Source organism: Plectropomus leopardus, chromosome 13 (assembly GCF_008729295.1).
Source record: "Plectropomus leopardus isolate mb chromosome 13, YSFRI_Pleo_2.0, whole genome shotgun sequence".
Taxonomy (NCBI): domain Eukaryota; kingdom Metazoa; phylum Chordata; class Actinopteri; order Perciformes; family Serranidae; genus Plectropomus; species Plectropomus leopardus.
Genome location: NC_056475.1, coordinates 14168554 through 14180672, shown reverse-complemented (window position 1 = coordinate 14180672; position 12119 = coordinate 14168554). Strand labels below are relative to the sequence as shown.

Genomic DNA, 12119 nt, shown 5'->3' with positions numbered 1-12119 from the left:
AAAGATGGGGGAAGATGCCCCTCGAGGTAGGATGCACCAACCCCCTTAATTCCCCACCTAACCAATAAATCACTAAATAGCACTAAATCTACTCTCAATACATGTATTGAATGGCTATAATATATTAAATTAAAACATTTCATCTGAGCTGCTGCAGTCTTTAAGATTTATTCTACCAGATAAGGGATTTTCATTTGTTTTATTGAGTTCCATAGCATGTTTTGCGCTTGGGGGCTTCTTGTCCCATTGAGACTGCTATCCTGCTTTTTCTTTTTGTATCTTACTATATGACAAAATCCTGTGTCAGTCTTTCCATTCATGGTTAGATGCTCCGTGGGGGCTGTTCATGCTTCAGAGGCTCTATTACTCTTTCTTCCTCCCTCTGTCTGTCCCTCCTTCCCTCACTCTGCTGCTGGTGTCATGTTTTCCTGCCTCCTCTCACAGGTTAGACTCGCAGTCAACAGAGGGTCACTGCCACCAACACATCACCCACCCTCCTCCTGCCTGGCGAGAGATGTCCGTCTGCCTGCATCCATCTAAACAGCAGTGAGGACAGACGGGAAACTAACACTGTAGTGGAACTGCCTCTGTGTGTGTGTGTGTGTGTGTGTGTGTGTGTGTGTGTGTCAGCGCTTCAGTGCCTTTAGTGCTCCCCCAAGCCCTCCACTCTCCCTCTGTGTGTGTGTGTGTGTGTGTGTGTGCAATGATGTGTGGCAGTGTCAAGGTGGAGAGTTAAGAGGAAGACGGGACCCGATCAAGTCAGCAAAAGTGAGCTGCTGTGTGTGTCAGGGCTGAGCAGTCCAGCACGTGAGACTGTGTGTGTGTGTGTGTGTGTGAGGGGCTAAAAACCAGGCTATGAGTGCGTCTCAGAGGGAGAGGCCGGCGTTCGATGCTGAGTTGAGCTAAGGGAGCAGAACAGGAGAATCTGTAAGAGGAGCAGCCATGGGGCTCGGACAGTCCAGCAAGGCTCCAGTCACCGAGGACACAGACGAGGGTGAGTGATAAAACATCTCACAATCTTATTCTTCTCTACTGTTATGACCTCAAATCTGAAGATAAATAGGGACGGTGGGTAAAACGAGTTGTGAGCAGGACTCACCACCACCTTTTCCCAGGTTGTTCATCTTTTCTGCAGCCTCATTAATGTGTTAAGCTATATTCTATTAGAAAACAAAATTGAGTGCACTGTAAATGGTTGTGACTGATGTAATGCTGATTACGTCGGCCACTAGTCTTCCACTGCAAATGGAAAAGAGGGAATACCCCTTACTGCAGCCACAGTTTGTCTTGACATGGCCACAGCACTGAGAGCATGTAATAGAATAAAAAGTTGTTCATGGATCTCTTCTGGACATGTTCTCTAATATTGGCTTTGGTGGAGAAGTCTTAAAAACTACTATCTTTAACAATGGTTGAGTCTTAACAGGCTTTTATCTTAATTTTTTTTGTCATCAAGGCCAGCATCAAGAGTTATAACTTTCTTTGATTGGAAAGCTCTTAGTTTAAATTTATTTCCCTTTTTTCTTTGTGACCTGAGTAGATAATACAATGTGAATTTATCGATCTGATGCAGTCTCTGAAACTAATTCCACTCTGGCTGCACCCCAAGGACTTCAAATAAGTCTGTGTTACATGAGTCAGTGATTTAGTCAGAAGTGAGGTGGCATTCCCAGGTGTTTTCTTACGGTAGACTTTTTTCTCTCTGTGTATCTGGTATCCTCATGATCTGATGCATTTCTTTTTATAAAGTTGTAGACTGGAATATCAGTTTCAGCAGGTTCAAATTGCATTAACCTCTTAGAAAAGCTGGAGCAAAATCCCTTTTCTTGTGCTTTCAGATGCTTTTCACTGGTATTTTCATTTTTGAACCCTGAGAACATTTGTGTGATTTCTTTCAAAAGCATGGGGAAAAAGTCAATGAGCAACCTGGTATGAAATTTTCCACAAACTGCAAGAAATTTTGAGGAAAAAAAATAAAGCTGGGAAAAATATTGAGAGAAAAAAGGGGGAGAAAAAAACAGACCATATTTATCATTATTAGAATTACAAATTTAAAATTATGTTAAAGAAATATAATTTTTAAACTCTCTTTTTCTTTTTTCTTTTCTATTGTCGTTTTTCAGGTAAATTTTCTTGTTGTTTTTTTACTAATTTCTTGCTATTTTTTTGGGTCATTTCCTCTTTCCTGTGACAAGCCCCCACCCCCCCTTTTTTTTAACCAGACAGTTTCGAACGACTGCATCAAACCTTAATGAAATCCATATTTCTCCTTCTCACTGGAGGCAACAAGTCTACCCCTCTCTCAAAGAGGAAATCATTATTCACAGTTAACCTTGCTTCTTAGTCATCTGGCGTGCTGTTCTGTAAAATGTCACTCATAACAGAGCGTCTCTGAACTCCAAGTTAATGCAACCGTGCACCTTCCTGACTTCTCTCATACAAAAAAAAACATAGGCGATTTCACCACGGGCAGGGGAATAAAAAACACAGGGAAGCACGGTTCTGAATTAGAAAAAACAAGGCCCACTCACTGGAAACAAAGTAATCCCCCTCACTGATGAAACTCATGTCAGACACAAGCAGGGTTCCCCCTTTGAGGTCGCAGGAGCCTGGCAGGTCACTGCACGTTGAGTATACATCATGCTCTCACTCAGTCTGAGCAGCAATAAACATGTAAATTGAGTTTTCTCTTAACACTTCAGGAAAGGTCGCCTCAAGGTAGTGCTGGCCACAGAGATGAAATTCATGTTTGTTTGTTAATTCAATGGCAAACATTATTAAATGCTGACATTTGAAAGAATAAATCATGAATGTACATAAATGCCCTACGGTGATTTTTTTCTCTAGTTCATGTGCAGCTGACAAACTTTGAATATAGCTGTGGTAAAGTTACAAGGAACAGTTTACTTGTTTACAAAAATGGTTAAGCCACTTAACCTTTATTTTCATTGCAGATTGTTGTTGCAAGTTTGCAAAGAATGGCAATGCACCTAATCATTAAAAGCCGCCCTTGTTGCATACTGTAATCTGCTGTGGCAAAAACTCCTTTTGATTTGTGACATTTTCCTAGATTGGAAGTGCATTATAACTAAAATTAGTAATGACCAGAAAATAATGCTTTTGCAAAACAATATGATTTCACAGTGAAGTTGACCTTTTGCATATAAAATGTCATCACGTCATAATTTTATCCTTTTTTTGTCATAGGAAGTGAATTCTTGTGTTATGGCCATGAATGTGTTTTGTGAAGTCAAATTGACCTTTGACCACCAAATTCTAATCATTTCTTCTTTGAATTCAAGGGAATGTTGGAGGCAAATTTTAAGATTTTTTTTAAGGCCTTCTTGAGATATCTCAGTTACAAGAATGAAACAGATGCACGGTCACAGTGACCTTGACCTTTCACCACCTAATTCTCATCAGTCCATTGTTGAGTCCAAGAGGACGTTTGTGCCAAATTTGAAAAGAATCTCTCAATTTATTCTTGAGATATCACATTCAAAAGAATGACAGAGACGAGGTCACAGCAACCTTTACTTTTGACGCCCAATATCCAATCAGTTCATTCTTGAGCACAAGTGAACATTTGTGTCAAATTTGAAAAGAATCTCTCAAGGAGTTCTTGAGATAACATGTTGACAAGAATGAGATGGATGCAAAGTCACAGTGATCTTTGACCTATGACCACCAAAATCAAATCAGTTCAGATTAAAAGTGAACGTTTGTGCCTAATTTTGAGGGGAAAAAATGTTCACAAGAATGAGGCACACGAGGTCACAGCAACCTTGACCTCACGTTCACGAGCATGGAAAGGACAGACAGACGGAAAACCCGAAAACATAATGTGTCTGGCAAAGAGTTGCTGCCAGCTTGGAGGAATAAAAAGTCAAATTAACCCACGGATGAAAAAACAACCAAGACTTAAATATTTCACATTAAAGGCAGCAACAAAAAGCAGTCCAAAAAAGACAATATAAGACTATTATTGTGTTTAATTTCCAAATGTTAAAACTACATTCTGCCAGTAAAACAATCTGAATTTATTTGCTGAATAAATGCAAACCCTGCTTACCTCGCTGAAGTCAGTTATACTCAACCCATAGCAGTTGATTTACAGAAAGGTGTGTGCGTGAAGGTGAACTCTGCCAAGACATGTTTATCTCCTCTGAGAATGATGTGCGTACTACATGTGCTCCCTTATGGGCCACATACGTTTCCACTTTTTGTAACCAGGAGACTGTGGTTAATGGACAGACCCTGTTTACTGCTGATCATGCTTTATTCACAATGCAGTGGCACATGGACCCGTGGGTTCTGTTTCAGTTGTCAGAGCAACAGCGCGAGCACTGATGTTCCCATGTTGATGGGTCCTTAAGTGATTTACAGGCTTCCCTTTGAGAGGCAGACAGGGAGGGAGGGGGAAACAGTGAGACAGCTTGTCCACACTGAGATGGCTAATGTTAAAATGTTATTTATGTTTCCAGCACAGAAAAAAAATCTCTTTGTCTTTGTCCTATATAACAAAACATTGCTGCATTAAGTGAGATGTCAATTGAATCACAATTATATGATTGTTGAGTTTTGTGACCAAAACAAAACCCAACCAAAACAAAACTCAATGAGTGGCAGTATTGTAGAACATAAACAATGTAGTTTATATAGATTAAATCCCCTGTACATCATCCTGCTGTCAAAAATACCACATAGGGCCAGTTGTGTATTAATCTATTGCTGAAAATAGTCCCCAAACAAAATTACAATACAACAAAATACATGCTATTTACAGCAGTTTGAGTAATGTTTTGTTTTTTAAACGACAGTGCCCAGCTGTTTTAGGAAATCACTCAGCCTTTTTTAAATGAACTGTAATTTGTCTGCCCCATTTTATAGACGTACTGGGGTTTTTTTCATGGGATTTGTCAACAATAAGAAAAACAAAGAATAACACCAGCCTCATGCTGAAATGATGGTTGCAGAGAAGGTCAGAGGGGACAGAATGTCGTCCTCTCAATTTGTCCACCACACAAACCTCAGCCAGGCTCATGCTATAATTTTCGAAAAGAGCAACTTTCAAGTTTATCCACTGTTTCCACATCTCAAACTAACGGCTGAAGCTTAAATTAAAGCACGAGAAGATGTAAATTTAGTCATTTTTCGCATGATTGCAAGGGCTGGCATAGGTGACAGCAGGGAATCACATGCAGTATGAGTAAAAAGAGAACAACCTATGTGTCCTTTAGTATCCGAGAGCCTTCAGTGTGAACAGAGCGCCAAAACAAATTTAGCATTTATCACATTTTGTTGGCTTAGCGCAGACGTACTTTTAACAGAAATGCAGACAACTTCTGACAGTCAGAGACACAAAGGTACAGACACTGCAGCGCAGCCATACGAAGGGCACGAGAGAGACTCAAACTGAACAAGTGTGATTACTTCAATCCAAACGGATTAGCATGTGTCAGTCAAATCCAAATTGACTAGCAGATGAGTTCCTCGGTCAGACGGCCTTCCTCCGTTAGTTTAAGCCATGGAAAGGCTGTCAATGTGTCAATTCCACTCATGTGCCGATTTCAATCATTACACGCTCTGTTACTCATGTGCCTATCATTTAATGCAGCACATTAAACCATTCAGAGTTCTGCTGGTAAAATCTGACAGTCTCCATCTCACTCACTCCTATTCTTTCTGTGTCTGCCTTGCTTTAGCTCACTCTTTGTCTCTTTGTATGACTGCCTCTCTCTCTCTCTCTCTCTCCCTGCGATCAGAGCTCTGCCCTCTCATCCACGACCACAGCTGTCTCTCTGAAAAACCCATCAGAGCAGAATCTCCAAGTAGCTCAGCAGGAAAATGACCATGTTCATCAGGAGTGTGTGTCTGTGTGTAGGTTTGCTGTATGGCATCTGTAAGTCCGTGATGCATGTGTGTGTGTGTGTGTGCATCATAAAACGGGCCTCATATGGCTCTTTTCAGAGAAGGTTGTGTAAACACTCCAACACAGATAGTGTGAGAGGAGGAAGTGCCAGTGATACGTGACTAACAGAGCATAACATTAACTGTCACATCCAATAGATCTAGTGACTGCAGAATGAGAGTGTGTGTGCGCTCATGTTTGTGCACATGTGCACGCGCAAGAGAAGCAGGTAATGTTTGTGTCCAATACGTGTGTTTTTGGGAATGGTTGCATTTTGAGTGTGTGCATGTGTTTATGGTCAGGTGAGTGCAGAGAGTGGGCAGCAGCTGTTTCGTCCTCGGGGAAACAACAGAGAGGGAAAACCTTCTGTCCTGGTTGTCATGACAGCGAGAAACAAACAGCCCCATCCGGTTCCAATTGGCGATAAATGTTGCTGATAGATGGAGGAGAGTGAGATAGGGAGCTCTGGTTTAGGTAGAGTGTGTCTGTGTGAGTGAGATCGTGTTCAATAAGTGTGCAGAGGAGGGAATGATACAAAGACTGAGAGGGTATCGAGCTGTGAAAAAGAAATCTGCCTTATATTCTGTGGGAAAAACATGTAATGATGATAAAAGACGCCTTTGTGCTGAAGCTTATTTTAATTCTGTGCTATATAAAGTCAGTGACCTGTAGTTGCCCTGGAGACCTCCATCTGCTTCAGTTTGACTGTCTGCATTGTTCAAATGAGCTCAAAGCAAACCTCTAAGTGAACCTGCTCGAACAAATCCGCTTTTTCATGTATGTATATGGTGCTCATTCAATTCTCTCATATCCCATATCTCATTACTTTTTCTCATCACATTTGTACACTCGGCCTACTGTTGGATTAACAGTTATCATCACTTTCTTTTTTTTTTTACACACCACATTTTCATAGATGTATGAAATGCTATGTTTTATATTTAATTTAATTTTATATTTTACTTATGCCATTACATCTTTTGGTTTTTTTGTTACTGAGCTGACCCATCCTCTCACCCAACACATTTTATTGTACCAAGACTCTGTTTTAACCGACACATGACTAATACAGTAAAACTGACATTAAACTGAAGTTGTACACACCTTACATTCATACTTTCTCTTTTACAGTGATCTAATGATGCACTTTTCATTTAAAGGGTTTGAAGTGTTTTAGCAAGCATATACAGTTTATGTATTTAAAGCTGTTATCCATAGATTTTCAAATGTTTAAAATACAGCAAATATCTGTTTTAGTGTCATGTATTATAAACTTGTTTTAAAGGTGATATTGCCTCCACTCTGATAGATTTCTATGGGGAAGGGCATTAGATTTCTCGAATCAATCGCTAGAGACCAACGTATCAGCCCTCGCCATTGTTGTTATTACTCCGCATTAGTCTTGGCACATCTCCTGAGAATGATGAAAAGAGCTTAACAACAGTGTTAGTCCCATCTGTGGCGCTATTTGGCTAATCAAGTCCCACCAAGATGTTTATTGGTCATTTTTTTAATTTAATCAAAAGACTGCTGTTTCATTTTATGATGCTTGACCAGAATCAGCCAACTCAAACTAGGTGGAGTGGGCTGACTCAACAGTCTGGACCCAGGCAACTCTATTGTATATATTAACAGGTTTTTCTACTCTTCTTTCTCACAGTGAATTTCGACCACTTCCAGATCCTGAGGGCAATAGGAAAAGGAAGCTTTGGAAAAGTAAGTCCATGTTTGCCAAAGTATACTTACATTACTCATTAAATAGTTAAGTTCAGCTCTAGTTTTGTATCCTTTGCAAAACAAAAAGAAAACTACAAACAAAAACCTCAGGTTTACCATCACAATACTACAGGGACTGGCACACAAACTAACACACATTCCAGGAGGACATAACATTGTTCAGGAACCCGTCTATCCAAAAGTTTAAACACAAAATTATATGTACAACTGATCCAATAAAAAAGTCAGATCTCAAGAGATGCACTTAAAAACAAGACCAATAAAATTAAGTAATGCATAGGAAACAAAAAACGAAAAAAATGTTACATTAAATATATCCAGGGTCATAGAATACATGCAGCTATCACATTGTTCGTATCTTTCCTGTGCTTCTCGGGCTGCAGCTAGTTTTATTATTAATGAATATGCTAATTTTCTAGATTATTGACTTCATTTGTGATGTCATCAAATATTTTGTTTTGTCTGTCCAACACATTATTTAATCAACTTTACGTCAGACAACTAACAGCAGCAAATGTGACAATGTAACAGCTGGAACAAAGGAAAGTTCAATACGTCAGCTTGAAAAATGATTTAAACAATTAAATGATTATCAAAAAAGTAGCAGATTAGGTGCAACATGTTGCAAACACTGTACCATGTCCCGTCTCTGTCAGTACAGTATCATCATACACAGTCTAGTTAACCCTTCCAGTTGAACTTGCCTGAGTCTGACCACCAGCTCAACGGACACAAATCTGAGGTGATAGCGGCCATGTTTCCTCTTGTTGCTAAGCTATATAGTGCAGAGTATTTCACATCGGCACATAGAACAACGCAGTCACACTCACATGTATGCCCTGCACGCAGACCCACGAGGCATCTACACTCTGTCCAACAACAGATAAGCAGTCTAATCATAGTAGATGGCAAGCTGTTCAATGGGAGGAATGATGCGATCAGGGTTTGGCTGATTAACCGAGCCAGCTGGTCCACAGATCACTCTCTTAGATAGCAGTAATCACTGGCTTATTGACGCTTGAAGCACAGACAAGCATGACTACAAATAAATATGGGGTATTACTCCCCTGCATATTAAAAACAGTGTCCATTCTTAGACACACTGTCAAAAAGGGGCAATCACGCACAGTTTGATGTATACATGCAATGACAGCCACGCAGACTGCAGCAGGTGTTATATTCTGCGTTTTGCTGCGTCACATTAGTTATGATGCAAATACACTGAGTATTGTTTGAGGGCAGGTTTTTTAAAGAAATGTCTACACGCACCAGCAGTTCTAGTGACTGCCAATGTGACGTTTCCCATCTCTAAAATGCAAAACATACTGGTGTGAAAAGTTTAACGTCTGAAGAGGGGATTAAATTCCTGATCACAGAGATTAAAGAGAAATCCTTAAGTTTCCTCCCGGCCTTGTTGGATGGACAACATTTCTGGTTATTGCACTATAACACTGTGTCACAAGCATTAAAGCTCCAGATGAACATGGATGATGGAAAACACGCCACTCCGTTGCAGCATTTTGCATGTGTACATGGGTTTTAGATGTGCCAAACAGAATGTCAGTATTTTATGATAATTATTCTGTAAAATCTGGTGAATTGATGCATCTCATTAATCTGTGGAGGCATTTTTCAAAGTATGCTGATTAGCAACTGATGCACTGTATTCGTACGTGTCATGCAATTTAACTAACCAATGGTACTGATAAACATGGAGGAATGATGCATGTGTTATGTCTAGTGACATTTTTTGAAATGATATAATATTGCCAAAGAGAAATTACACGTGTTGTAATACTACTTATTTCATAGTTTACAGAAAACAATATATGCCACTTTTAACACATTTGAAAGCATTAAGGCATACGACAAAGATGCAAAAGCAGCGCACCAACAGTGTATTCAGACCATTTTTAACTGCAGCAGTTAAGGAATGTAACCCCATGTGATCTTATCATCAGGTGTGCATTGTGCAGAAGAAGGACACTAAAAAAATGTACGCCATGAAGTACATGAACAAGCTGAAATGCGTGGAGCGGAATGAAGTGAGAAACGTCTTGAAAGAGCTGCAGATAATGCAGAACCTTGAACATCCTTTCCTGGTCAACTTCTGGTAAGCCACCGTGCTTTAGCAGAAGTATTTGAATTTGTGGCTGTGCAGTTTATGTCTGTGTGTCAGTTAAATCTGAAAGGTATGCTGGGAATGGAAAAGCACCCTGGATCACTATCTATTAGCTAGTATTTAAAAAACTACCTGAGCTACATTTTGAATTAAAAGTGACTTCAGACAGGGTTCCCATACATTGTTACGGATTAATTTTCGAAAAATGTTCCATAACTCCTTAAAATTCTATCCAATCTCCATGACTTATATTTAAGTAGTTTAAACTGGGTAGGCCTTTATAGTATTACAGCCATAAATAAGTTAACATGGACTTCCAAGGTATTTGCAGATAAGCAAACTGCTAGCACTTGTATTATATTTGTTTATGTCCCTTTTTTATCATTCTGTATCAAAGGTACAAGGTAGATCATTTTTGTTAAAAGTGGTTTAAGAAGAAACAAAATTAAAGTTGACCCTAAATCCTCTTTAAATTGAGACATTTGCGAATATACTGTAAGGTTATGAGGTTTGAGTCACTGGTGGCTAATTGATCTCCTGATCTTGTAAGTTCTGATCAGATCTCTGGACAAGAGGGGGAGCTGCTCCAGAGGTGGGTAAATGCAAACTTTTTGACCCAGTGCAATGAATGGTCAAGTTAACTGTAGATTATAGAACTAAATTAGTAAAACAAGGAATTTATTTCACTTAAAATTTGACGTTTTGGGATTTTCATGAACATATTTTAAATAACAGCCAAAACAATGTTTATTTAAAACCTTTTCCAAAACATTCTGTTAATCCCAAAGTGTTTTAAGCAGTTTTTCTAATTTCATAATTTAACTCCAGGAATTTCATGTCTGGGTGAACCCTGTTCAGACTGCCTTAAATTTGAGGCTGAGTGACTTTGACAGAATATAATCTTCAATTCCTTAAATATGTATACAAAAAGCTGCTGTGTAAAATTTTAAACACGCTATGAATGATTTCCACTTGAGCAGATTGTCTTCACAAAGGCTCTTATTTAACACAGGTTATTACCATCAAGCCTTTCAGCCATTTGATCAATTTTGTGGCACACTTTGTGTCACCTGTTTGATTTTTATGGTGATTGCATTCTGTCCATTATATCTACCAATGCACAATCACACAGAGGGAGTGCAGCATCAACCATTAAAGAAAGCTCTGGATTGAGCCTGCAGACGCATTCAGAAAGGTGTTGCCCTCTGAGAAACACTCTGGGGCCTCCAACCGCGTCATCTCACTCTTTGAAGTTGCTAAAAGGAAAATGTAGTTTGCTCACTGGTCCAAGCTCAACTTTTATGGGCGCAACTCTTCTCTCTTGGCAGCTTCTTGTTTGCCTCACCGTGTTTTGGGGGGGGTCGAGGAAGCCTTTGCCTCAGCGCTGTACAAGCTAATTTAAATTGCGAGCGCTAATCTAAGATGACTCATCAGGTACTTTCAGCAACTCATTCATCATAATTTGAAAGCCTGAGCTTATTGAGCACCAGGAGTCGGACTTTTGAGATGCCTGATAAGTATGGCTTGTTAAGTTTCTGTCTGAAAAGCGTCATTAATTCTTGATAAGCACTACCACTCTGCGTCGTTTGAGAGGAAGCTTCCCTGGTTTTCTATCTGACAAGCAGAAAGGCAGAGGGGAGGGAATGTCTGTGCAAGGACGGTGTAGTCTCGTTTTTAAAAATAAAATATTTATTTTCAGTCTTATTTGTCATTCTTCCTTTTGATTTACAGGTCTGCTATTTGAGCTTCTGGGGTTAGGCAACTTCATAGAAAAACAGAAATGTGAACAATAAATGAGATATTAAGAGTGACCAGTGGCACCAAATAGCTCTTCCTCATTTACCCTTTGTTCTCTGTCCTTCTTTTCTGTCCTCTCCTCACCTACTTCTCTTTTCTCCCACTTTAATTCCACATCTTTTTGAAAGCTACTCTCGCAAAATCAATGGCTGACTTTTAATTACTAATTTGTGTAGAAAAATATGAAAGTCCTCCCACACAGGGATTGAATGAAAAAGCGCACTGTAAAAAGAAAAAAAGAAAAGACAGGAAGGCACGGGAAAAGAGAGAACAGCTACAGAGCAGAGAGGGAAAACAGCAGAGGTGATGAACAGAGAATAGAGAGATGTGTAGTGTACAGACTCATCAGACAAACAATGCCAATGCTTGCTTTCTTGCTTGATTGCATGCTGTGTTGGACGAAAAAACAGTTGGAAGTTAATGCTTTTGGCAGCGTAAACCCCCCTGGGTGGGGGTGATTTCCTCTGGAGATTTGCTTGGGTCAGCGTTGTGCCTACTCTCTCTCTCTCTTTTTCTGTCCTGCTCACTTGGCGTAAGTTATGATTGTCCTGA

General features: G+C 39.7%; 1 protein-coding gene across 1 annotated transcript in view; it reads left to right on the top strand.

Moving 5' to 3' along the window:
- Nucleotides 1-9627: 9627 nt before the first annotated feature.
- The window catches only part of stk32a (serine/threonine kinase 32A), a 62828-nt gene continuing 60336 nt past the window's right edge, over nt 9628-12119 (top strand). The window contains exon 1 of the mRNA XM_042499664.1: nt 9628-9761. Within this exon, the coding sequence (XP_042355598.1) occupies nt 9643-9761 (119 nt within the window). The 5' untranslated portion in view covers nt 9628-9642. The remainder of the gene's footprint in view (nt 9762-12119) is intronic.